The sequence below is a fragment of the Fringilla coelebs genome (genome assembly GCF_963513975.1).
Source record: "Fringilla coelebs genome assembly, chromosome: 17".
Classification (NCBI taxonomy): domain Eukaryota; kingdom Metazoa; phylum Chordata; class Aves; order Passeriformes; family Fringillidae; genus Fringilla; species Fringilla coelebs.
The window spans coordinates 12,525,374-12,548,766 of record NC_140043.1 but is presented as its reverse complement, the minus strand read 5'-3'; the positions used below and the strand labels follow the sequence as shown (position 1 = coordinate 12,548,766).

At 49.8% G+C, this 23,393-nt stretch overlaps 4 protein-coding genes across 5 annotated transcripts; 1 reads left to right on the top strand and 3 right to left on the bottom strand.

The window, feature by feature from the left end:
* Positions 1-385: 385 nt before the first annotated feature.
* B3GNT4 (UDP-GlcNAc:betaGal beta-1,3-N-acetylglucosaminyltransferase 4) lies at positions 386-1,504 on the top strand (the record flags this gene model as incomplete). Its single annotated transcript, XM_084217552.1, has 1 exon — positions 386-1,504. One exon carries the CDS (start codon positions 386-388, stop codon positions 1,502-1,504), a length of 1,119 nt encoding a protein of 372 aa, XP_084073678.1.
* Positions 1,505-3,949: 2,445 nt separating this feature from the next.
* On the bottom strand, positions 3,950-8,385 carry DIABLO (diablo IAP-binding mitochondrial protein). Of its 2 annotated transcripts, none has more exons than XM_084216950.1 (6): positions 8,329-8,385; positions 7,578-7,692; positions 7,243-7,374; positions 6,286-6,396; positions 6,087-6,183; positions 3,950-5,193 (listed from the first exon to the last, which is right to left on the bottom strand). In XM_084216950.1, the coding sequence occupies exons 1-6, from the start codon at positions 8,373-8,375 to the stop codon at positions 4,985-4,987; spliced, it is 711 nt and encodes a 236-aa protein (XP_084073076.1). In that variant the 5' UTR covers positions 8,376-8,385; the 3' UTR covers positions 3,950-4,984. The 2 variants fall into 2 exon arrangements, with proteins under 2 accessions (XP_084073076.1, XP_084073077.1); XM_084216951.1 differs by having other exon boundaries at positions 7,243-7,371.
* A 1,558-nt stretch (positions 8,386-9,943) lies between these two features.
* On the bottom strand, positions 9,944-10,336 carry LOC311160508 (uncharacterized protein; the record flags this gene model as incomplete). Its single annotated transcript, XM_084217342.1, has 2 exons — positions 9,944-10,118; positions 10,317-10,336. The coding sequence occupies 2 exons, from the start codon at positions 10,334-10,336 to the stop codon at positions 9,944-9,946; spliced, it is 195 nt and encodes a 64-aa protein (XP_084073468.1).
* A 2,726-nt stretch (positions 10,337-13,062) lies between these two features.
* On the bottom strand, positions 13,063-21,728 carry VPS33A (VPS33A core subunit of CORVET and HOPS complexes). The gene is made up of 13 exons (XM_084216997.1): positions 21,614-21,728; positions 21,461-21,526; positions 21,254-21,381; positions 20,592-20,781; positions 19,695-19,811; positions 19,128-19,302; positions 18,230-18,423; positions 16,492-16,618; positions 16,258-16,325; positions 15,719-15,856; positions 15,214-15,351; positions 14,884-15,052; positions 13,063-14,470 (listed from the first exon to the last, which is right to left on the bottom strand). Exons 1-13 carry the CDS (start codon positions 21,713-21,715, stop codon positions 14,277-14,279), a joined length of 1,806 nt encoding a protein of 601 aa, XP_084073123.1. The 5' UTR covers positions 21,716-21,728; the 3' UTR covers positions 13,063-14,276.
* Between the last annotated feature and the right edge of the window lie 1,665 nt (positions 21,729-23,393).

Below are 23,393 nucleotides of genomic sequence, written 5' to 3'. Positions count from 1 at the left end.
GTAGGGTGGGTGTCCGTGCCGGGGACGCGCTGCCCCGGTGCCGGTGCCAGCCCCCCGCCCGGGGCGGGGCTCGGCAGCGCCGGGGCGGGGCGGGAGTGGCTCCCGGTGAAGCGCGGAGGGAACGGCGGCTCCCGGTGAAGCGCGGAGGAGGCTCCGCAGAGCAGGGCGGGGGTTTTGCCGTGCGGGGTCACCGTGGAACGGCGGCTCCAGCCTGGTCTGCGCGCCCCGGCGGGACCGGGGGCTCTGGACCGTCCTCACCGGCAGCACCGGGTCCTGGTGAGACGCGGGGGGAAGCACCGAGACACGTCCCCGTCCCAGGTGAGGTGGGAGGGAGCGGCTCGTCTTCATCTGCCCGCCCGGGGCCGGTCCCGCGCCGGATGCTGCCATGTATCCCAGGATTAAAAGCCTCGCATTTTACACCTTCTCAATCACGCTGCTGGCCTGGGTGTTTTACTTGAAGAAGGAGGCGAAGTTGGCAGAGTCATCAGCCGAGCAGAAAGTGGATGCGGTGGGTCACAGAGTGCAGCCTTCGGTTCTGGACAGCGCCGAGCACAGCAAGTGTTTGCCGAACTTGACCTTTGCCAATTCTTCTCTCGCCCTCCCCGAGCCTCATCGAATCTTCCTAACCTACAAGCACTGCAGGAACTTCTCAGTTCTGGTGAGGCCTTCCAGGTGTAGCAAAGAGATGTTTCTCCTGCTGGCCATCAAGTCTTCCCCCATCAACGTGGACCGGCGCGTGGCCATCAGGAACACGTGGGGGAAGGAGGTGTCCATCGGGGGCAGGCACATCAGGCTGGTGTTCCTCCTGGGGCGCTCCGAGGCCAAAATCCAGCAGCAGCCCCTGCACCAGCTGCTGGCATACGAGAGCCAGGAGTTCGATGACATCTTGCAGTGGGATTTTGTTGACGACTTCTTCAACCTGACCCTCAAGGAGCTGCATTTCCTCCGCTGGTTCACGGAGGAGTGCCGGCACGCCAGGTTTGTGCTGAAGGGAGACGATGACGTGTTTGTCAACACTTACAACATCGTGGAGTTCCTCCAGGAGCTGGACCCTGAACAGGATCTCTTTGTTGGGGACGTGATCGCCAACGCCCGGCCCATCAGGAACACCAAGGTCAAATACTTCATTCCAGAGCCCATGTATGGGGCCACCTTCTATCCTCTCTACGCAGGAGGAGGGGGATACGTGATGTCCAGAGAGACAGTGCGTCGCCTCCAGAGCACCGCAGAGGACATGGAGCTCTTCCCCATAGATGATGTGTTTGTGGGAATGTGTCTGGCAAAGATGTCAGTGACCCCAAAGAACCACGCTGGCTTTAAGACATTTGGGATCCAGAGACCTTTCAACCCTTTTGATCCGTGCTTTTACAAACAGCTGATGGTTGTGCACAGACTGAACCCAACGGAGATGTGGATCATGTGGACGCTGGTGAGGGATGGCAGCATTAGGTGTGCAGTGTCGGTGACACAGAGCTACAGCAGGGGCTGGAAAAGGAACTACTGATGAGCCCAAGGACTGTGGCTGGTGACAGGGTACTTAAACTAAAAATCAGGTCATGGTAGAAACGTGTCTGTTACTAACAGGCTGCACTGGAGCCGTTGTGGTTTGGTTTGCAGTGAGTCTTTTTATGTTGGGGGTTACTTGAGGCAGTTGAATTGTCACAGGGTGGGGGTGTGGTCAGTGGCTTCTCAGACAGACTGTGCTAGGGGAAGTCACAAGTGCCACCTGCACTGGTGTCTGACTGCTGGCCAAAGTCAGTCTCATGTGGGACAGCCAGCGATGACTAAGGAGTGACAGAGCATTTGAAATTTACTTGAAGGCATGGAAGAAAGGCCAGTATGTCCTGCTGGGTCTGCTGTCCCAGGGCAGCAACCCCACAGCCCCTACCAGACAGCAGGAGAAAGGGAGCGGAGTGAGGAAGGAAGAACTTCAAAAATACATGGCCTTAACACAGCAGTGATGATGATCTGGGGGACTGGGCTCAGCCTCCAGCTCTTTGGCTTTTGCAGAAACTCACAAAAGTTTACATGCACTGGAAACTTTAGCACAAACACTGATCTGGTTTGAGAGGGCCACGTGTTTTGAATAATCATGGTGGCAGGAAGAGTGGCTGTAGCTTCCCATGTTGTGTGGGAGGTGTTTGGTTCATTGTTGTTGTAATGTTGTGTATAAATAAAATAGTTTTGAAAAGTATTTACATGGGAATATTCTTAGGTCTTCTGAAAGCTAAGAGCCCTAAAAGCCAGGGAAGGCTGAGATCTGGTGCTGGGTATTTGCATTAAAGAGGAAAATGTTAGTGGAAATGGATAATTGTTGCTTCTTTTTCTGTGAGCTGTTCAGACAAGATGCATTGGCACAAAAGTGATAAATCTGAATGTGCTGGAGTTGCTAATTTGAGAAAAAAATCAAATATAGGACTACGTTTTTGTGGTTCTTTTGTGAAGTTTATCAGTATCTTGCTGCTAGAGCAGGAGTTGTGGATGAGCAGGAAGCAGCCTGGAAGTCTTAGGGGAAAAAACAAGCAAATGAGCAAGAAGTGTGTGATTAGAGCAAGCAGAGTCCTTTGTACTGTGCTGTTGTAATTGCTGTCTGTAGTGCCAGCTGCCCAGCATCCATCCCCCACCAGATGGGAGCTGGAGCTTTCAGAAGTGCCCAGGAAGTACTGCCAGGAAGCTCCTTCTTGTCCTAGAGACAGGGACACCCTGAGACCAGAGGTGTGGGAGCTCTCAGTGGGATGCTGAAGGACTGCTGGTAGGATGAGCACTGCTCCCTTGGCCTATTGGAGCACCTGGGGTAGCTCTGGCTGAGCCCCAGGGCTAACCCAGGCTCTTGGGGGAAAGGTGTCACCTCACAGGAGCTGTTTCTGTGCCAGGTGTGAGGAGGGGTTTGTCTCAGAGAATTGGTGAGTGTCCATCCTCAGGGTGGTCTTGTGCAAGCTGTTACTGTGTGTTCTGGCAACAGGGTGTCATTAACTGTAGCTGAGAAAGTGCCTGTGTGTAGTTTCAGGTTTGTAAACAAGGCTGAGTGTCAGCAGCAAGCCCAGGCTCTGGGCACAATTCTCTGGGCACTGCTGCTGGTCCTGGAGAGGAGACTGCACAGGGTGGGCACCGTGGTGCCCTGTGAGCTGCTGTGCCAGCACTTTTATGATCCATTCGATGATTCCCAGTGCAAACTCAGGAGCACAGAGCATGATGTCATGTCTGTTGTGGGCTTAGGTGTGTGGGCTAACCCCCAGCTGGCAGCTCTCACTTCCTGACAAAGGTGAGGGACTCCTTTCTGCCCCGTTTTGGGGTGATTCGTGCTCCTCACCCCCACTTTGACTTGGCTGCACTGACTGGTTGGTTCCAGTCACATCAGGCTGGATGTGTGTGGGAACAGTTCTTGGGCAGGAAGAGCAGTACATGCAGTGAAACAAGAAGTGGGGTCATAGCAGGGCTGGGAGCAGGCCCTGAAAGGGGAAGAGAGACTTTCCTGGCTTTGCAGGCTCCTGGCAGTGCCATGCAAACATCTGAGTAGAGTTACTGTGGCATCCTGAAAGGTACACAACTGGTTTGTGCACTCGGGTGAGGGGCTTGGCAGATGTTCTTCAACTGCACAAGCTACCAGAGGAAAGCAGTTGTGGTTAGAGGCTGACCTGAAACTGCAGCGTTTGGCTCCTGAGGGCTCAGCTGTGCCACCACCCAAGTAATCCTCTCATCACAGGAGTTTTTTTCCCTAATGCTCCAGCCCAGAGCTGTGTTTGGCACAGCAGACATGGGCAGCTCCCTGCGAGCTGAATTCCAGACTGTGCCATCCTCCTTGCACTCAGCAGCACCCAGTGAGGAGCATGAAAAGATGGTTTGTTAATTTTCTTTTTACTACTTAATCTATAAATGAACAGTGCTGTGCACCTGAGATTGCATTTGTTCCAAAGGCAGCCAAAATGAGACATTTTTTATGCTGCAGGTAAGAAAATTCTTGGTCAGGCACAACTCAATTTAGTAACACCAACCTTGACACAGATACATCTATGCTGAAAAACCTTTGATTAATGTGTGTTTTCTTACACAACCTGGCAGATGGAGATCCAATCATCAGTGATAAAGTTCAAGTGTATGCTGTTCTACAAAGCAAATTTCACACCAGCTGTCGAGTTAGGAAATGAACAGTGAAAGACATCCATGGTTTTGAAACCTTAAGCAGTGAAACATTAAGCTTGCAAAAGAAATAATTAAGATTATTTCCTGAAACTTGCATTGGGAAGCATTCAAATATGTAAAACTCTTTTGCTCAGTGCTTTGTAGAACAGTACACAGCAGCTGCCAAAACAATTTTGTTTATAACTACAATATATTGAAAATCAAACCTCCCCTTTGCTTCCTGGGGAACCTCCCCCAGAGGTGATTCTGGGTGAAATAAGTTGCTGTGCTGAACAAAACTGCACCAAGAGCCTGGGTGACTCCATGGGAAGTTCTCAGCTCCAGAGCAAATATTTCCCCTGACTGCAGCTCAGTGTAATTTGGTGCAGCTGCCAACTCAGAGGTTAGAAACTTTTAAATTCAAACAGAAAGCAAGGCCTAATTTCTTCCCCAAATGGACACACCCACAATGAGCTGCTTTTGCACAGTTTAATAAAGGCATCTCCTCACAGACATCATTTACCTCACAGGTTAAAAACAAGGATTTTTAAATACATTTCTCTGGCTGATCCCACAAACACACCAAGGGAGCAGCAGGACCCGCCAAGCAGAGACACAATTACCACCAGGCCATCCCTGATAACAGTCTTCACATTTGCATAGATAAACATTTAAATAAATGAATCCAAAAGTATTACAAACAAGGTAAGTTACAAACAAAACTGAGGCCTTGCAAATACTTGATTTGTAAAGCAATCCTTTCTGGGGGGAAAAAAAAATGGAATCACAGGCTTATTTCAGCAGTTTGACACTATCCCACACTTAGGAGCTTGGGACTGTTTCATTTGTGAGAGCTCAGTTCTGTTCAGTCCTCCCGAAGGTAAGGGTCATCATCTGTGTTTCCTAAAACACCCTGTGGCAATGAGGAGTCCTCTCCTCGGGCTTTGATCAGCTCGTCTGTCTGAGCTTCAGCTAATTTGGTCTCTGCTTTCTGGGACAGCAGCCTCACCTCCTGCACCTGAGACTTCAACACCTGGATGTGGCTGCGGGCTGTCACCGAGGCCTGGTCTGCACCTGCAGGGAAGGATTGACACACTGGGTTACAGGAGCACTGGGCAAACCTTCAGCTAAGGAAATGGATGGCATTACCATCTGCTTTGTCATGTTGTGAGGGCTCTTGGGCTGTATTAATGCATTTACTGTTCATTTAACTCAAGCCTTTTATCTGCTGTGAGGTGTCACTGCTCCCTTGAATTCTCCCATCCCAGTGGGAGACAGCTGAGTGATCACCTTGTGCCAGTGGGTTTGAGAGCTAAGCCCAGCCCAGTCCCTGTGTGCCAGAACCTTTCAGTCCTCACCCCATCCTGGCACCTACAGCACTGGGAATACCTGTGGCACTGCTGAATTCCCACCATTCTCCCCCCATGCTCCCACAGATTTCTGGGTCTTCTCCAGGCACTTACAGAATGAGGGTGTCTCTGTATATTCACTGCTTTCCCTCCCTTCTCCACTCCAGTAACTTTGCCCATTTACCACAAACCAGTCCATAACTCAGTCTCAGAGCTCTGAAATCTCTCCAGGGAGAAAAAACCAAAATTAGTATATTTCCCTTTTTTAATATAACTAAATCCAGCTGGAAAGTCCTCCTGGATTCATAAGCAGCCTTGGTTCTGTGGCTCCCAGGACCGTGTTTGAGCCTTGCATTTAAAAATAACTGAACCCTTCCCTCAGACATTTTTGGCCATGGTTAGTCTTGACCTAAACCACATGTGAAGTTTGCAGGTCCAGCTCTCAGAATGCACCTACAGACTCGCAGCCTAAAGCAGAATGTACGTGCTCAGCACCTCTAAAAACCAGGCACCAGCTGTCAGCTGTGGTGTTAACTGAGTGTACACTGTGTGTCTGAACTGTGCTGAGAGAGGGACAAGGGGCAGGGGGACAAGGGGCAGAGGCTCAGTGCTGCTCACCTGACTGATACGCGGCCTCTGCCGCCATCTCCGACAGTCGCAGCGCCGTCATCCAGCTGGACTCCAGCCTGAGGTACTCCTGCTGCTTGGTGGTCATCTAGGAGAAAGAATCAACAAGGTTTAACACACCTGAGAGCTCTCCTGAGCTGTGGAGAGCAGGGCTGGAGAGGCAGATGGTGAGGGAGGTTTGTTTGCTCACATCCACTCTGGCTCCTATGACCACCTGCCAGACTGCATCCACCTCTTCCGAGTTCATTTTCCCAAGGAGATTTGAGTATTGCTTGTACAGAGACACCAGGGTATAAACTGCCTGTGAAGGAATCATTTTGTACAGTTACCATGACAGCCTGCACAGCTCTGGTGTTGTCTCAGTGTTACCTAGTGTTAATTAGCAAAATTACTCTCCATACACTTGATGTGCTGACAAGGATGTAAACTGGAATGCAAATACTTTACTCAAACTGGCACTTTATTTGCAAAATTAAAACTGTGTCTTGTTGTTTCAGACTTAAGTATGGCTCATGCCATTCTTCTGATGGAACTTGCTTCATGGCCTTAGAATAGCTGAGAAGGGCAATAAAATGCCCAAGAACAGAGAGCCCAGTACACAGGTAATATAAATAATGGTTATGAAATTCTTCAGCCCCAGTTCTGACTTCTTACAAGAGCATGGAATGACAGGACAAGGGGAATGGATTCATGCTGACAGAGGGTAGATCTGGATGGGATGTTTGGGAAAAATTCTTGGCTATGAGGGTGGGGAGGCCCTGGCACAGGCTGCTCAGAGAAGCTGTGGCTGCCAATCTCTGGAATGTCCCAAGCCAGGCTGCACGGCCCTTGGAGCACCCTGGGATAGTGAAAGGTGTCCCTGCTCATGAGACTGGCTGAGCTTTAAGGTCCTTCCAATCTCAAACCATTCTGGTGTTGTCTACTTTTAACCCAAAAGCAACAGTTTAACAAAGCTAAAAGTAACTTCCACATTAGGTGTAGAACAGTGACCCCGCAGCTCCTGAGGGACATGACATCTTCAACCCCCCCTCACCTCTTGGGTTAAATTAATTTTGCAAAAGCCCATTTCGAGCGTGGTTTAAGGGGTGTAGCTAGTGGCAGAGCAGCTGGCACTGCCAGCAGTGGGGTTGCCAGGTGTGAGGCTCACCTTGGTGTACTCGGTGAGCGCCTCGATCAGCGCGTACGTGGTCTGGGAGAGCAGCGTGGCCGTGCTGTCTGTCACCAGGGACACGGCTCTTCTGATCAGGGCATCGTTGCTGAGGGACCCCGAGCTCTGCTGCTGCAACAAAAGACACCTGTGTGACCCCGTGTGACCCCGTGTGACCCGGCCATCGCCCTCCCTGCGGACACCACTCAAACACAACGGTGAGGAAAAGCCGCGAGAGCCAAACTCTCCATGAGGATGCAAGCCCAGGGGGAGAACCAGGACAGGCAGGTGGGTTTGGGTGTTAAACTGGCGCAAGGAGGGGGTGCTGGGGGTACCTCCACGATGGGGACAGCGCACAGGGCCACCCCCAGCCCCACGGCCTGGCGCCACTGCCCGCTCCTGCCCACGAGGCCTCGCTGCCGGACGCTGGCCAGGACGGGGAAACTGCGCCTGGAAAAGCAAGAGGCAAAGTTTAGCAGCAGAAACATCCCAGTGTGGGGTGGGAAATGGGGATCAACGAGGAGAAGAACACCCAGAAGCTGTTCGAGGAGAGCGTGTCCATGCCAGGCTTCTGTGGTGCAGCTGTGTGACAGCGGATGTGTAAATTTGTTTCAAATTTTGTGTTGTTGTTTAATCATAAGCATGAGAAAAGGCAAGCGCAGTAATTAGGGCAATATTAATACTTCCAGAGAGAAAATACATGTTAGCTGGTATGGGCACACTGCTGATAGTCAATAATACTGGAAAATAGGTTAAAAAACATGCTTAAGAGTGGTGTGTGGTACATGCAGGTGAGAAATGTGACAGGTTTGTTACAATCCAGCGACACTTGGGTCTCTGCGGCCAGTTTTATTTACAACCCAAGCTGTGCAAATGCCCTGGGGGCAGGGTCTGTCACGGAAATACTCGAGCGGAAAAACAGAAGCACAGAGCAATGAGAGGGTTTTTTTGTTGTTCTACAGCATTTTAATGAAAACAACCGGTGGATTTTCCTTCTTTTACGCCGTATACTCTTTAGTCTACAGCCTGCGGGTGGGGAGCGCGGTGCGGGCAACGCGTGTCCCCCTCAGCCTCTCCCCCCGGTACCTGAGCACGGAGCAGCAGCTCCGCAGCCACCGCCCGCCCGCCGCCATCTTGGCCCGCCCACCCGGCGCGCGGGAAGTGACGTCACCCCGCGCGACTGCGGGGGCGGGATTGGTGGGCGGGGCCAAGGGCGGCGCACGCGCAGAGCGGGGGCGCGTGGAGGGGGCGCGCGCCGTGCCGTGAGGGCGGCGGCGGGAACCTGAGGGGAAAGGACCGGGAGATGGCACCGGGGGTGTCCCCGGGGGTGTCCCCGCCGCCCCTCAGCCCTCACGGCCCTGGGGAGCACCCCCGACACCTTTCTGTGTTTCGCCGGTATGCCCAACATCGCAAGGGTCAGAAATAGGCAACAATTTGCTTAGCTGCTGGGAATGAGAGGGAGATTATGAAACATTGTTACAAAATGTGGAATGTGTAAAAATTCTCTTAAGAACGGGCTGTTCTTTGGTGTTTGGTTTTGTGGCTTTCAAGCCGGATAAGAATATTTAATCTGTGAAACAGAGCAGCCAACAAGCTTTGAGTGATGCCCAGGTGTTAAAAAGCCAGATTACTTGGTGGTGGAATTGCCTTGATAAGGTTTAGGGCTTGATGTGTTTTAGTGACATTAGATTTGGGAAAGGTGAACAAAGCTTGGGAAGAAGGATTTGGACAAAAGAAATGTGGAATTTATGGGCCACGAGAACATTGGGCAGAACCCCCAGATAAGGAAGAAATTGAAAAATTCAACTTTGTATCTGTGTTGAAATAAGCTCCATTGGGTAAAAGGGAATTCCAGCAGGGACAGATTGTCACCACCAACTCAGAGACACCAGTGCTCCTTCTGGCCCTGGTTTAATTCATCTTTATTGTTCTAAAGTACAAGATGCTGCTTTGATTTTGGGTAGTTCCACGCTAGTGATAATCTCCACCTTCTCCACCAAAGGTTTCCTGTGCAATTCCACACAAAATGGCCTTAATCAATTAAATCTATTCTTTTTAGTTATAGCAGGTATTCCTGTTCTCTCTCCTGTTTTCAGAGACTCGGTTCAGGTTACTTTACTGGGGCAGTGCTGTATCACACATATTCAATCTTACTCTGTGCTTTAAACATTTGTTCTAAAGCCTGGCAGACCTGAGAGCACCAGGTAACAACTCTGTACCTCAGAAAACTGTAGGGAGAGGGGAACCCTGTGCTGATCTGAAATGTCTTTTTCCAGGACTTCTAAAACAAATTACAAGTAATTTCTGTGTGTCTGCCTTCACACCCTTAATGAGGCAGAGCAGGACAAGGCAGGACTTGTTTGTTGAGGTGTTGGAGTGGTGCTGCATCCCTGCCATCCCCTGTGCTGCGCTCAGCAGGGTGGGAATCTCAGGAGAAAACTGCTGGGAGGCTTTTAAATAGTTCAGAGTCCAGGAGACACAAAGAATCTGCGAGAGCCACGAGGATCTGTAAAGTGCATGCATAGGGATACCTTTTCTCTTTTAACCTTTATTATTTTTACACAGGAAAATAAGACTGCGGTGAGGCAGCGAGAGCACAGAGCTCCTGCGGGTTGGGCGCAGGGGGAAGCGGCCTCCATCCCGAGTGCGGAGCTGCGCCGTGGGTGCCCCTGGAAAGGCCGTAGGAGCAGGGGCAGAGCCCTCATTTGAGCACCAGGAAGTACGTGGTCCAGCCGGCCAGCAGCAGCGCCCCGAGCAGCACGGTGTAGCTGAACAGCACAAAGGCCAGCAGCTCCCGCAGCACCTTGAGGAAGTGGATGGCGAAGGAGTCCGGCATGGCTCTCCCGGCTCCCTGCAGCTGGCTGCTCCTGCTGGGCCTGGAAGCAAAGGAACAAGGTGAGTGTTCACAGCAGGGACACCACCCTGCCGTGGGGAGAAGTCCTGTGACCACCTGGAAGGTTGTTAGTGACTGGTGTGGGCCTGTTCAGAGCCCTGCCGAGGTGTGGAAAGAGAATTTGAGATCTGATCAAAGTCTCCAGATCAGGACTAGTAAGGAAGCAGATGGAAATACAGACCCAGGCGTGGGCACGGCCATGGGGGTGAGGCTGGGGGTGTTGCAGAGTCCATCTGGCTCCTGAAATCTCCCCCGCGGGGCTGTGCGTCCAGGAAGCGCCAGGATCAGAGCGGCCGCTGATGGTGCATTACCAACAGCGTGTTCTGATCAAAGTGGTCAATTCCTCCAAGGAAGCCACCATTAATATTTAATTCTATAATTGCATCTAATGGAGGTACTGGCACAAACTGAGCCTTTTGTTTAAGAATGACGAAAACTGAGGTTTAAATACAAGTTTGCACACGCAAATATTTATATCTTGTGTTAAAAATAACCGTTAATGGGAGACATGGGATAAGATGCCTTAGAATTCATCTTCTAGCAGTATTGTATAGTCATATGTACGCATTGCTTTGGAAGCGATTGCTTATTTGTTAGTTTAAATTAAATCTGAACTTTTTTCCTGAAGTCATTGGCTTCTTAGATTTGAAACTGTAAAAACTCACCTAAAAATTTCTATTATCTCTTCAATTTACTTGTTCTTTTAAATTTTGATCACAACTGTGCCTGATCAACAATATTCACGCTCTTGGTCAAGCATGGAAAGGGAGTTTAAAATCAGACTTAGGATAGAAACTAACCCAGAAGGATTATTTCTCTTCTGAACAGCCTAAAGCCAGCCAAACTAAACTGAATTCCTGTCCTGTTGCTTGGAATGTTTTTTAAAGAGCTCTTGCGATAAAGAATTAACTTTTTGGTGTTGTTTAACGAGTTCAGCCATTCTATTCCAAGCTCATGTATACGGTACAGAAGTTACAGCATTTTTAAACCAGCTGTGGTTTCTCTGTTGTTCAGAGCGTTACAGATTTCTGTCCACAGGCTGTGCGAGATTTCTGGTTATCTAGAAAGATGCTGATAAAGAAATAAACTGCTTACCCAGGCAGATGATGGGCTCTGCTTCGGCAAGTTCGTGTTTCTCCCTAGTTTTGTTCCGCAGCTGTCCCTTTTGCAGGGGTTTGTGCTGTAGGCTGATCCTGCTGTGATCCAGGAGCAGGAGCAGAGTGTGTGTGTGTGCAGCCCACACCAGGACTGAGCTCTAGGTGTGGTCAGCACCGGTTATGATCCGACAGCGCCGTGGTGCTCGGAGCAGCCGAACACTCCCCTTCCCCCGGGGGCTTTGGCAACAGCATTTCCAGAGTTCCAGTGCCAGGGCTTGGAGTCACCAGACCAAAACCTGCATTTGTTGATGTGTGGGGGTTTGCTTCTAACAAAACCTTGTGTCATCCTACACGTTTTATTGTTATCTCGAAGGCTGCAGTGCCTCTTGCTCTGTTCCCTGAGCACCCTGTGCTCCGTGAGCCACTCGGGGAGGATGCTCACACACAGCTGGAGCTCATCCCTGGGGTGGGACTGTGCAGGCTGAGCCAGGATTTTTTACCAAAGGTCAGTGAGAGCTGAAGGCAGCCTAATCTCTGCACAGTCCCCTGCAGGGTCACTGCTGTAGTGTCACCTTACCCTCCCTCCCAAGGAGTCATCCCAACCTTTTAGAGCTCAAATGATGCAGCTCCTTTGCAATGAGGGGAGGAGAAAGCCAGGCTCTATGTTTATTCTTAGCAAAACTGCTTCTGATAATGTTGTATGAAAAGTGAAAGTCTTTTGGGGTAGAGGTTGGGTAATATTTTCTTTTTTTTTTTGTAGTAATGTAGACAGCAGAGAAGGAGGATTATGTACTGCAAATCAAATCTCTTACCTACAAAGATATTATGATGTAGAAAATGGTCGCTTAATTTAATTAGGTTTTCTTGTTATCAAATTATTACCCACATGGTCAGCAGGGCCTTGGACAGAAGCAGAACATCATCAGCTGCTCAGGAAGCCTGTTAAATAGTAATTGCTCCTCCAGGGAATTGATCAGTGTCAGGATGGCTTTTATTTTATTGTTGAATAGTTCCAGGAAGAGGCTTTGTCTAGGTGGAGGGGTTACACAGTTCTAGTGTAGGCTGCAAAAAGCCAGGCTGCAATGTTGGTGATGAATTCAGAGTTTACCAAGTGTCTGGTGTAAACTCTTAACCAAAATAAGTTTTGCCTGTAGTGTTACTGATTGCTGGCCAGGGGAAAGGTGAGCCACTCGTTTTCCTTTATTCACTTGTGGTGTAGCTCAGAAACCAGCCTGGCCAGTATTTCCTTGGGATTAGTTCAACTGTTAAAATTTAATTTAAAAAAAAAAAATCTGGAAATTGTGATACTACAGAGATCCTTCAAGGCCAACCCAAGGACATTCTTGCTCTGAGTCAATTTCTTGTTTTTCTCTGCACAGTAACATCTAATTTTTGATCCAAGCCTAATTCAGTTTTCCTTTTAACTACTCTGAAATTAGCTACTTTAAATGGAACTTGCAGAGCAAACAGTCCATGTTTGCTCTTCTTGCATCACTGAAGTTGCAGCATGTTTTTTTTAAGTCTGTCTACAAGTTACCTTCCCACCTGAAATAGAAAGTCTCCAGTGAATGAAATTGTATTTTTCTTCAAAAGTTCAGCAATTCCACTTCTAATGTAGTATTACAGGTGGCAGAACATAATTAAGTTATGCATAAGCCTTAATTAAAAACCACCTGGGTATTTGAAAAATAGTTTCAACTTAAGTAATTCAGTTATCCATTTATCCTGGGACAGGGAGACAAAGGTACAGCTACCACAGTGCAGGGTTTTATTTTATTTTTGTATTCTAGAGAGAGAGAAAGAGTGCAAACACTTCCAAAAAGAAAAAAATTAAATACATCTTTATTTTATTTTATTTAATAAGTCAGCTAGAGTTAAACAGAGGGTCTCCATGGAGGGTCTGATTTGGCAGACTTCAGTCTTAGAAAATAAAACAGACCAAAACCCGCAGTCACAACTGTGACAACTTGGAAAAATTGAGGGATTTATTGGGACACATTATACATGATAACTAAGGCAGAAATGTTTGCTAAGAGAGTGATTTAAGGTGAGGAGTGGGCTTTTTTTAGTTGTGTTCAAGAGTGAAGTGCAGTGTGGAAGAGTCCCCAGTGGCTGTGAGGACACCGACAGTGTCCAGCCCAGCACAGGCACCACCAAGGACCCTGCTCTGCCTTCCCCTCAGCAGCCAGGAGCTGCCTCTTGCACACCAAGAGCCCAGCCACCAAGCCCATGGAAAATTCCATTTTACAAGTTTGAGCCCTACAACAGCTTGTGACAGCAACTACCACAGTTTATAACCTGAACAGGGGGTGAAAAAAGTGTCTGTTTAAAACCCACTGTTTACTGGGTCCCCGCTCTTGCTATTTTTGGCCCCCACACAGGGAGTGTTTGTGTGTCTTCAGCCATAAACTCAGGACACACTGATGTCATTCATACTCTGGAGGAGCTTTCCAGAGTCAGGTGGGTGTACCTAGGACAAAGAAGTCACCTCACAGCGATCCCTTCAGGGGATAAGTGAAGGAAAAGGCTTGAGGATCACAGGTATAGCTGCGTACAGATCTCTGACTGACACATCCAATGCATCCATGGAATGTATCAGGCACCAGAAAGAGACAAACAGTCTGGGAATAGTGGTATGAAGTCAGGAATAGAGAACATCCTGCCTCCTCAGCACCTTAGGAGGGTAAAAAGCAGAAATCACATCTCTCACCAAAGCTAAGCTGAAAGAAAAAAAGCAGCAATTTGCCACAGAGAAGGACCAGGACCCATTCCCGCTGCCCCAGCCCCTGGCTGCCAGGTCAGACCATGAGCAGGGATCTCTCTCTTTCCCACTGTTTATCATTAATGCCTTCCAACCCTGCTTGTCTCCTTGGAAGTTCCACAGACAGCTGGAACGCTGTGCAGAAGGGATGAGGGTAACTGCTCACGAGCTGGTCCCAGGAGAGCTTCCTTCACTGCTGCATTTCTCCAGCGGAGCAGCTGTGCCAGCTGATGTGCCTCTGTTACACAGGGCCTCTCACACTTACTGTCTCTCACCACACTCCCTAAAATGGGGCAGGCTCCAGTTTCTCCATCAAGGATTTGATCCAGGTTGTCCCATTGATCAGTTTTGTAGTGGCAATGATGTACTCTGTGCCTCCATCCTCCATCTGGGACAGGAATCTCAGCGCGGCGATTTCTGCGTACGTGACCCCGCCCAGGAAGAACACCAGGGTCACTCTGTTCTCACCGTGCTGACCTGTGGGTTCACAAAAAAGGTCCAGGTTGGCTTGGTGTGATTTTTACAGCTCCCCTGCACCAACTGTCAGTCAGACTCAAATAACCTGAATTAGAAGCTGGGACACAGAAATCCACAGTCTGCTCCCAGCTCTGGGGTTGCTACAGGATGTGCTTCTGTTTGAGAGTGATGCTGACCCTATTTCACATAATATGACTTATTAACATCACAGTGTAAGTTTAGAGTTTATTTTAGTACTCTGATGAGAAGTGAAACCATTTGTCAAAGGAGAGTTAGGTTAATCTAACACTGCTGTGGGACAGGGGAATGACAGAGAGACGTGGACTGTGCCTGCTCTGATTTCAGTTTGCTTCACTCCCTGCTCAGACAGATGTATTTTCCAGTAAACCACGGGAAAACAAACCCAAACTTACGCTTTTTCTGCAGGCCAGTGGGGAGCTGCTGCCTCTCCTCGAAGTGGGGCCCTGGCAGCATCTTCAGAACCTCCTCAATGCTGCGCCAGCCCGGCCGGGCCAGCAGCTGCGCCAGGCGCACGCTCAGCGGGGCGTAGCCGCTGTACACGTATGAGATGTCATTGGGGTTCTGGGGGACACAGAGACAGGGAGGGAGCAGCAGGTCAGTGCTACCTCATGCTGCAAAACAGCCTCAAAGAAATCAGTAACATTAAATAAAAAAAGGAGGCTTTCCTGCTACATATAATTCTATAGTTAGAGGTAATGTGTGCTGCTGAGGCGCCCATTTACCTGCTCATTAACATCATCCATCCACAGGCGCAGTGTTTTCCTGATTGTTGGGTAGTTATTCCTGCCACCTGTCTGGGGTTTCAGGAGTCCAGCTTTTTCCAAGTTGTTTAAGGTCAATATATGTTCATAGCCGTAAGTCTGTAATATGAAGAAATAACCTTTAATACCATGGCAATAACGCATGACCAGTGTTTAAAACAGGAAAAAAAAACCAACAAAAACCAAAGATGTTTGTTTAAAAAAAACTTTTTGGTTAAGGTCTTTCTAGAGTATATGCAATTTAAAGTATTTAAATAATATTAGTAAAAAGTGATACAAACCTCTGTATCTACATGTTGTAACACACAAATGCACCTCCCAAGTATCTGCCCAAACAGAAACCCCAGTGCTCCCTCTGTGCACATTATTCAGGTGTAAGATGTGTCTGTCTAGAATTGAAGTGTAGAGCTGAAGATTTGATGTGGATTTTCTCAGGAATTTATTCCTGCAGATGTTAGAGCCTAACCTGGAGAATCTCTCTTTTGTAATGGTCCAGAACCTTCTGCTTCAGCCCACTATTGCACACGGATTGCAAGCAAACGAGACGCAAGATCTTGATTAATGGATGTTTCTGAGCTATGCAGTCTTCAATATAATTGTTAACCTATTAAATAAAATACATAAGCAATTATTTAAAGAGTTGTTAAAATGCCCATCAGACCTGGAAAGAAAGATCTGGTTTGCCTGGCTCTCCAAAACAGCAAGAAAGAGGAGCAGCTGCTCTCCAGGCAGCCCAGGACCATCTGTAAAACAGTGACCCAGCTCTGGTTCCACCTGGGCTCTCGCTAGAGCAGTCCCTCACTCAGCAGCCACTGAAAAATTCTTATTAACCATCTTCTATATTCCACTGATCCCTCAGAGCATGGTGTGCCCCTGGACAGGTCAAGCACCCCAGCTGTGCACAGGCAGTGACAGGTAATGAAACAAAAAACCAGAAAAAAACAAATGAAGAAAAAAAAAGTATTTTGAAGATGTAAGAGTGGCTAATTGCCATTATCTGCTTACCTTGTCTGTGTCTATTCCAGACATGAACTCTTGCTCCACTGTTAAATTATCAAAGAAATCTTCAGATGCTTTGGGAAAAGAATGAAAATCAATACAACGGCAACTGAGAGCTTATGTTTTACATTAACATTTCAGCAGAGATGCACTGGATGGAGCAAAGCCAGTTTTTGCCAGACTGACTGATATCCACCAGGTGATCTGGCATCCTGCTGGATTTAAAAGATTCCTACTCACTGGTGATGTCTTTGATGAGCTCTGCGATGGAGGTGTGGTTCGCCAGCGAGCTCCTCGCCGCCTGCATGTGAGGCAGCTGGGACACAAACTGCTTAATCTCTCCAACAGTCTTGGCATGGTGCCTTTCCTGAAGAAATCCATCACTTGGGTTAGGCCTTGTTCATGGTAATAACACCAAACAGATCATTTTATCATGAAGAATTATTACTGCACTTCCTGTAGGGAGTTAGAGCTACGCAGCCTTTTAGACAAAGGGCTTTAGATGCTTACACTGAAGTCACAGCATTACCTGTAACAGCACTTGGATCGTGGGGAGAGGCAGAACATAATACAGCAGCAGCAGTAGACTGTTATTTTCCATTATCCCAGTGCTGTTAATAATTTTATCCACATTTGTTTGACTCCAGCCATCACTAGCTGCTCCTCAATTTCCCTACCAGGGCAAACTCCCTTTTTCACACAGAGAAGAATTAGTTTGCTGGCTGACAGGGAGCTCTAGGCCAATGCTTGGAGCAGGAGTGAAAGGTGCTGAGGAATTGGGCTGGCAGGGTCTCCATTTCACTCTACTTGGTGGCAGCAACATGCCAGGTTTTGAGGCAGGATGTGCTGAAGCACCATACAGAGTTCAGCTCCAGAGGCCTGCACTGCATTTGGGCTACTTGCCTCTTGCTGCAACTTGGAATAAAAATAGTAATAATTTGACTCATATGTGAAGGATTTAAATGGGCAAGTGCAGGCAGGAGAGTCATGATGGAGCCTGTGATTGAAGTCCTCTGCTGCCAATATGCTGCTGTTTCATTATCACCTATTACTGCTGACAATTTCTTAGAATTCTCTTTTTTTAACAAGCAGTATGAACAATCCATCTTTAGCACCTCCAGCACTAATAGTGCAGAAGCAGAGCTGCACTGGGAATGAGGCTCAGCACTCAGTATTTCAGTTAAAGAACCCCCACCTCATTTTAGATGTGGCAGAGGTAAGAAGCTAAAAAAGCCCCACCAAGGAAATACAATCAAAGAGTGAACAAGTTCTCTTGAGAGTCCCCATGAGGTCAGAAAAATAAGATTTAGGATCTCGGTTATGAATCATCATCAGGATGTTTTCAACAAAACCACAAACGTGCCCCACACAGCTCTACAGATTTGTCTGAGATGAACATGAATTTACAGTTCAAACCTCCTGCATGACAACTGTCTTTTGCACACTTCTGTTGTTTTTGATGCCAGCCATAATGCTCTGAGAAAGTACATTCTGGTGTTTTATTGCTTAGATTTTTCTCTGCATCCTGAAGGGAAAAGCACCTTTGAGTAAACAAGTACCACGAGCAGCCAAGTGGAATTGATCAGCACACTAAAAATCACCTTTGGCTTCTTGCAGAGGGAAGCAGCACCTGACTCCTGCAGACTGAAGAGAACAATTCCTATTATGGGATCTATGGGCTCACACAGCACAAGGCTGGATTAGGCAAGCTCTGAGCAGAGGGAAAGCCCCAGAACAGAGGTGTGGGAAGAAATGAGGATCCACATTACTACAGGCTTCTTAAAAAGTGATTTGACCAACACCTACTCAGAACAGTCCAAGTGGAGGTGACCTCATCCCAGGGCAGGGGAACAGAATGGAACAGCTTCCTGGCTTTTCTCTGGATGGGGGATTACTGTATGGGAGCAGCTTGAGCTGCCAGTCCCAGCCCTGCTGAACAGACTGAATTATCTGATGCAGTGCTGGACACAGGCCTCACCTCAAAGGCTGCTGAGATGATCTTGGCTTTCTTGCTCAGCACCGACCCCACAGCGTTGAAGTTCTTGTCTCGGATTTCGGCATAAAGCTCTTCTGCAGAGTTCAGCTGGAGCTTCTTAGGTTCTGTGGGGAGATCTTTCCCACCCTCACCCTGCTTCTTTGGGGCAAACTTTTCAGGAGGGAGTTTCACATAAGCTACCAAATGAAGAGAAATAACCCTTGTAAGGACTGGAACTTCATCAGCAGAAGTTAAGATCAGCAGGCTGTGGAAATGTGTCCCCTGAGCTGGAAACAGCTCTGAGTAGCAAAGTAATATTAACACTCAAACCACTCAGTGCCTGTGTGTTAATGAAGGAGAGTCTCCCTGCACCCAGCCAGGGACCTACACAAACATCAGAACATCAGAACCAAGTGCCAGCTGCCCTGCTTTCAGAGAGGCTTGGAGGCAGCCCAGCAGCCAGTCCAGTCCAGCAGGAGGGATTACAGCCCATAAATGCCTCCCTGGAGTTTTCTTACCCCCTGAGGAGCAGGACAGAGTTCTGATAATGGCATTTCACAAACTGTCCCTGTCCCCTCAGTGTGGCACGTGATTCAGACAGGATGGATGCTGAAGGCACACACTACATTCCCACTCACACACTCCCTGTTCTGTCACTGTGCCTGCACCCAACCAACAGCCAAAAGATGCCCTTTCAGTAGCCACGGACTATACTTGGCTCCCCTTCCCAGGCAAAAAGAGCCAGAGTGGATCTTGATGGGCTCCAGCTTGGGACTGAACAAACCCCACAGTGATTTCAGCTGAGCTGCTCCCACATCACATCTAGTGAAGCACAAACCCACCCAACACACTGCAGCCTGCCCCAGGACATGGGAAAGCTGCTCCTTCCCCACAGACTCACTGTTCTGGATGCCGTAGATCTCATCGATCAGCCCCTCGTACGTCAGCTGCGTGGCCAGCGGGGTCAGCAGGTCCACGTTGCGGTCCAGCAGCAGGAGGGTATCAAAGACAGGAAATATGGAATTCTGGCTCCCAGGGAACTCCCGCTTCATCCTGATCATCATGTTGGCCACATGCTGCAAGGAAGTCAGACTGCTCTGGTTAGGGTGCAGGCCACAGCAGAGGGATGTGACCTCTGGGCCCTGCAGGGCACATGCTCATAAAGGAAGGGGATGGCAGGAGGTACAGACTGGATGATGGATGGGGCAGGGCGAGACTGAGAAAACAAAAGTCCTTCTCTGCTGCTCTCTGCAGCTCAGCAAGACAGCACGGCCAAAGCACTGCATTCACCTCAAGCTGCTCCCTCACCACAAAAAAATACCAATTAAACCACGGGTTAATTGGTAATCAGAGAGAAGCAAAAAAGATGTGTGTGTGTCATGGCTGGATTAAAAAAACCCAGAGGTGCATTTAAGCAAAGACTCCTTAAGGCAGTTCCAAAGAACAAGATGCATTTGTTCAGCCTCACCCGAGCACAGTCGCCCTTCCCAAAAATCTGCGGGATGGTTCCGTAGAGAGCCTGCAGTGTCATCAGCCCCTTTGCTGCGTGGTACAGACTGGTCTGGTCACTCTCCAGGTAACATTCCTAAAGAACAAGAGGGATTCTGATGAGAGGTGTCAATCCAATACAGATGCCTCCACAGCACAGCAGGGTCCATGTGAACAGTTCAGAGGAGACACAGGCTGGGGACAAACTATGGCTGTTGGCATATATGGACGTTATTACCTGTGCTGTCACTACATCAAATCATTTTTTTGATGACTAGACTCTAGTATTTTTGAACTCCATACACAAATCCAGTTTGATGGAGTAAAAGAAAGTGACTGGAAGGACCTTCTCCTGCTAATTAGGCCAATCAGAGCACCCAACACTTCATTACAGCTGCAAGCCCTGCCGTACAGGGATACACATAGGACAGAGAGGGCCAAGAAACTCCCAAACTGTCCTGTCCTTGGATGCAACACTCTGGGAATGCAGGACATGCAGCTGGGATGTGACAGTTGTTAATGCTCAGTGGAGTGAGAAATATCACACAGCTCCCTGGCTGTGCAGGACCACAAACTATGCTGGCTCCTTGTGACAACGGAGTGCTTTAAGCCTCAGGAATGCTCCATTTCTGACAGTAACACCAGCAGCTGGAGCTGGAGGAACTGGAATGCAGCTCGGTGTAGTGACTGCTCCTTCAGCATTTAGTGTGAAAACACACAGGGAAGTTCAGGCTTCAGGATCAAGCCAGGTTTGCTCTGCAAGGCCTTTCCTTGCTATGCAGGTCACTCACAAACCCTCTGAGAGCTGCTGCACCAGCACCAACATCCAGCACAAAACCACATTCTGCTTTTCCTCAAGGACGAGGTGAGCGCACACCTTGAAGGCGCTCTCGGACTCCATGGAGAGCAGGTCTCCGTCGAAGGGGATCAGGTCCAGGCTGTACTGCTCGCGGTGGATGAAGGAGCCCAGCACGCCCTGCTCCTTCAGCCACTGCTCGCACAGGAGGCTGCGGCGCGGCACGAACAGGATGTGGAAATCCCTCTGCGGAGAGCGGCCTCTGTCTTCCCTGCAGGAGCAGAGCACTCGGTCACTCGCTGCACACGGGAGCAGCACAGAGCACGGGCAGGGGGCACTGGATTCACACAAAACAGGAACGCTGCACTGGGTCACTGCTGACTCCTGGATTTGGAGTGTCAGTGTCCAGCCTTGTGCAGCCACAGCTGTGACACCAGGGCAGGGGGACGTGGCTGTCCAGCAGCTCCCAAAAGGCACAGCAACCCAAGCATGACTCATTCCAGCTAATTAGAAGGTGTGTACGTCCTCAACGGGAGGAACGCACCCTCTGCATCTCAGCAAAGGTGAAGACCCCCTGCCCAAGGTGTCTCACACCCCCAGTTTAAGCTGCAGAGTGGCTGTGCTGCAGTTTGGTGTCTGCACATCGCACCCCGTTCCCTGCACAGGTGTAGCAAACCACACGGTGATTCGGGCCACGCCTGTCCCCTCCTCACGGCCGCCCTGCGCTGCCCTGCCCGCGGTACCTGAGCACGTTGTCGGTGATGATGTCCATCAGCTCCAGCTTGGGCCTGACGAAGAAGATGATGTTCTTGACGTCGGCCGGGGGCAGCCGGCCCGGCTTGAGCGTGAACATCTTCTCCACCTCATGCTCCTGCGCGGAGGCACGGCCGTAAGGCGAGTGCGGGAGCGCCGGGGCCCGGCCCCCTGTCCCCGGCCCCCGCGGCGCTTACCTTGAGCAGCGAGTACTGCGCGATGAGCCCGAAGGGGCCGGTCAGGTACTCGTCCCACACGATGGCCTGCGGGAAGGGACGGCGGGATCACACCGGCCACGCCACTCGCGGAACCCCGCGACCCCCGCCGTGCCCCGGCCCCGCCGTGCCCACCTTGGAGCCCGCGCACTTGTCGAGGAACTCGCGCAGCTCGCGCCGCCCCGCCTCGCGCAGCGCCGTCAGGTTCACCCGGCCCGAGCTCAGGTGCGCCGCCATGACCGCCCCGACCCGCGTGACCGCCGGGCGGGGCCGCGCAGCCGCACAGAGCGCGGGGCGGGGCCGCGAGCGTCAGTGGGCACGGCCGGGAACCGCCCGCGGTGCTGCGGGCTGGGACGGGCGGTGAGGGGTGCTCGTGTGAGATCATGTGTGACATCATGTGTGTATGCCGTGTGTGGCCACTGGCACCGGGCTGCACCCGGGACTGTCACCGGCAGCACCAGGGAACTGCTTCACCCTGCGCGGGCGCTGCTGAGGCCACACCTGGAGCCCCGTGTCCAGGACAGTGAGGGGCTGGGAAGGGGCTGGAGCCCCAGGAGGGGCTGACGGAGCTGGAAAGGGGCTCAGCCTGGAGAAAAGGAGGCTCAGGGGCCCTTTGGCTCTGCACAACTCCTGCTAAGAGGGGACAGCCTGGGGTTCGGGCTGTGCTCCAGAGAACAGGGACAGGGAATGGCCTAAAGCTGCACTGAAAGGGCTTCAGGTTGGACATCAGGAGGAATCTGCACTGAAAGAGTGATTAAATATTGCCCAGGGAGGCAGTGGAGTCACTGTCCCTGGAGATATTTAAGTAAGGACTGGATGTGGCACTCAGTAGTACCCTGGGCATGTTGACAGGGTGGTGTTGAGTCACAGAGTTGGTGATCTCAGAGGTTTCTTCCCAGCTGATGGATTCTGTCATTTACAGTGCAGCCCTTGGGCGCATCCGTCCCCACACAGAACCCCTCACACTCTGAATGGAAATGCAAAAAAGAAAACACTTTTTTTTCCAAAATATAACTTTATTATATATATATGCATATATACACACACACCACACTCACTATATAGAAGCTGAAAGAATGCAAAACAGGGATGGCCCACAAACTGTTCCAGGTGTGCACAGGTGTGCACAGCATACAGGTTTCCAAAACCCCCAGCAGCTCCTTACCTGTGTCACTTCCACGTTTCACATCAAACCACAACCCAGAGCTCACAGCACCGAGCGACATTGCAATCAAAGGAGTAAATGAAAATAAAGATGAAATATTTTTAAACTCAGTCCAGTGTCAAAAAAAAGCTTAAAAATCTAAATGTACAAATTCAGCCTTAAAATGGTTTAGTGCAAATATGAAAATTAACAGCATATTTTTAAGGTATTTAAATAAGCTTTAATATATCTCTAGTGCTTCATTCCTATACATGTTTTCCCACCAATAGATCCAACAGCACAGAGGCATTTCCTGTTATGGGCAGGACAAACCCAGAACCTGGGAAGAAACAGCATAAAGTCACTTGTTAAATCATTTATTTATCTTTCACTGAAGTTTATTAAAAAGGGACAGGGTTTATTTATTAGTGGAAGATCAAAATATTTATGCTTGTAGGGATTGAGGAGCGGGCGGGCAGGGGAGCGGGGGTCACTGTCCCTTGTCCTGACATTCAGCACAGGCAGCTGCTGGTGGTGCAGAGGTCGGGGCACTGTCCCCCATCAGAAGGTCTCGTCGTCGTTGCAGTCTGCCGTCCAGTGGCCGAACACCTCGCAGGTGTCGCAGTAGGGCCGCTCCTCCCGCCGGCTGCCGTGGTGCGCCGAGTGCGGCGGCTCCTCCAGCGCCTGCGCCTGCGTCGGGCAGTCCTCGGTGTCGTGCAGGTCGAAGCAGCCGCAGATGTCGCAGAAGAGACGCGGCTTCTTCTTGGACAG

Bases quoted from the DNA above. Each gene is read 5' to 3' on its own strand.
- DIABLO (XM_084216950.1), bottom strand. From the start codon at position 8,375: ATGGCGGCGGGCGGGCGGTGGCTGCGGAGCTGCTGCTCCGTGCTCAG. The intron at 7,693-8,328 runs GTACCGGGGGGA...TTGCTTTTCCAG, and splicing joins AGCTGCTGCTCCGTGCTCAG to GCGCAGTTTCCCCGTCCTGG. The intron at 6,397-7,242 runs GTGAGCCTCACA...ATTCCTTCACAG, and splicing joins CGCTCACCGAGTACACCAAG to GCAGTTTATACCCTGGTGTC.
- VPS33A (XM_084216997.1), bottom strand. From the start codon at position 21,715: ATGGCGGCGCACCTGAGCTCGGGCCGGGTGAACCTGACGGCGCTGCGC. The intron at 19,303-19,694 runs GTGAGGCTGAAC...ACTTCCTTGCAG, and splicing joins GGAAGGGCGACTGTGCTCGG to CATGTGGCCAACATGATGAT. The intron at 15,857-16,257 runs GTAAGCAGATAA...TTTATTTAATAG, and splicing joins CTGGAATAGACACAGACAAG to GTTAACAATTATATTGAAGA.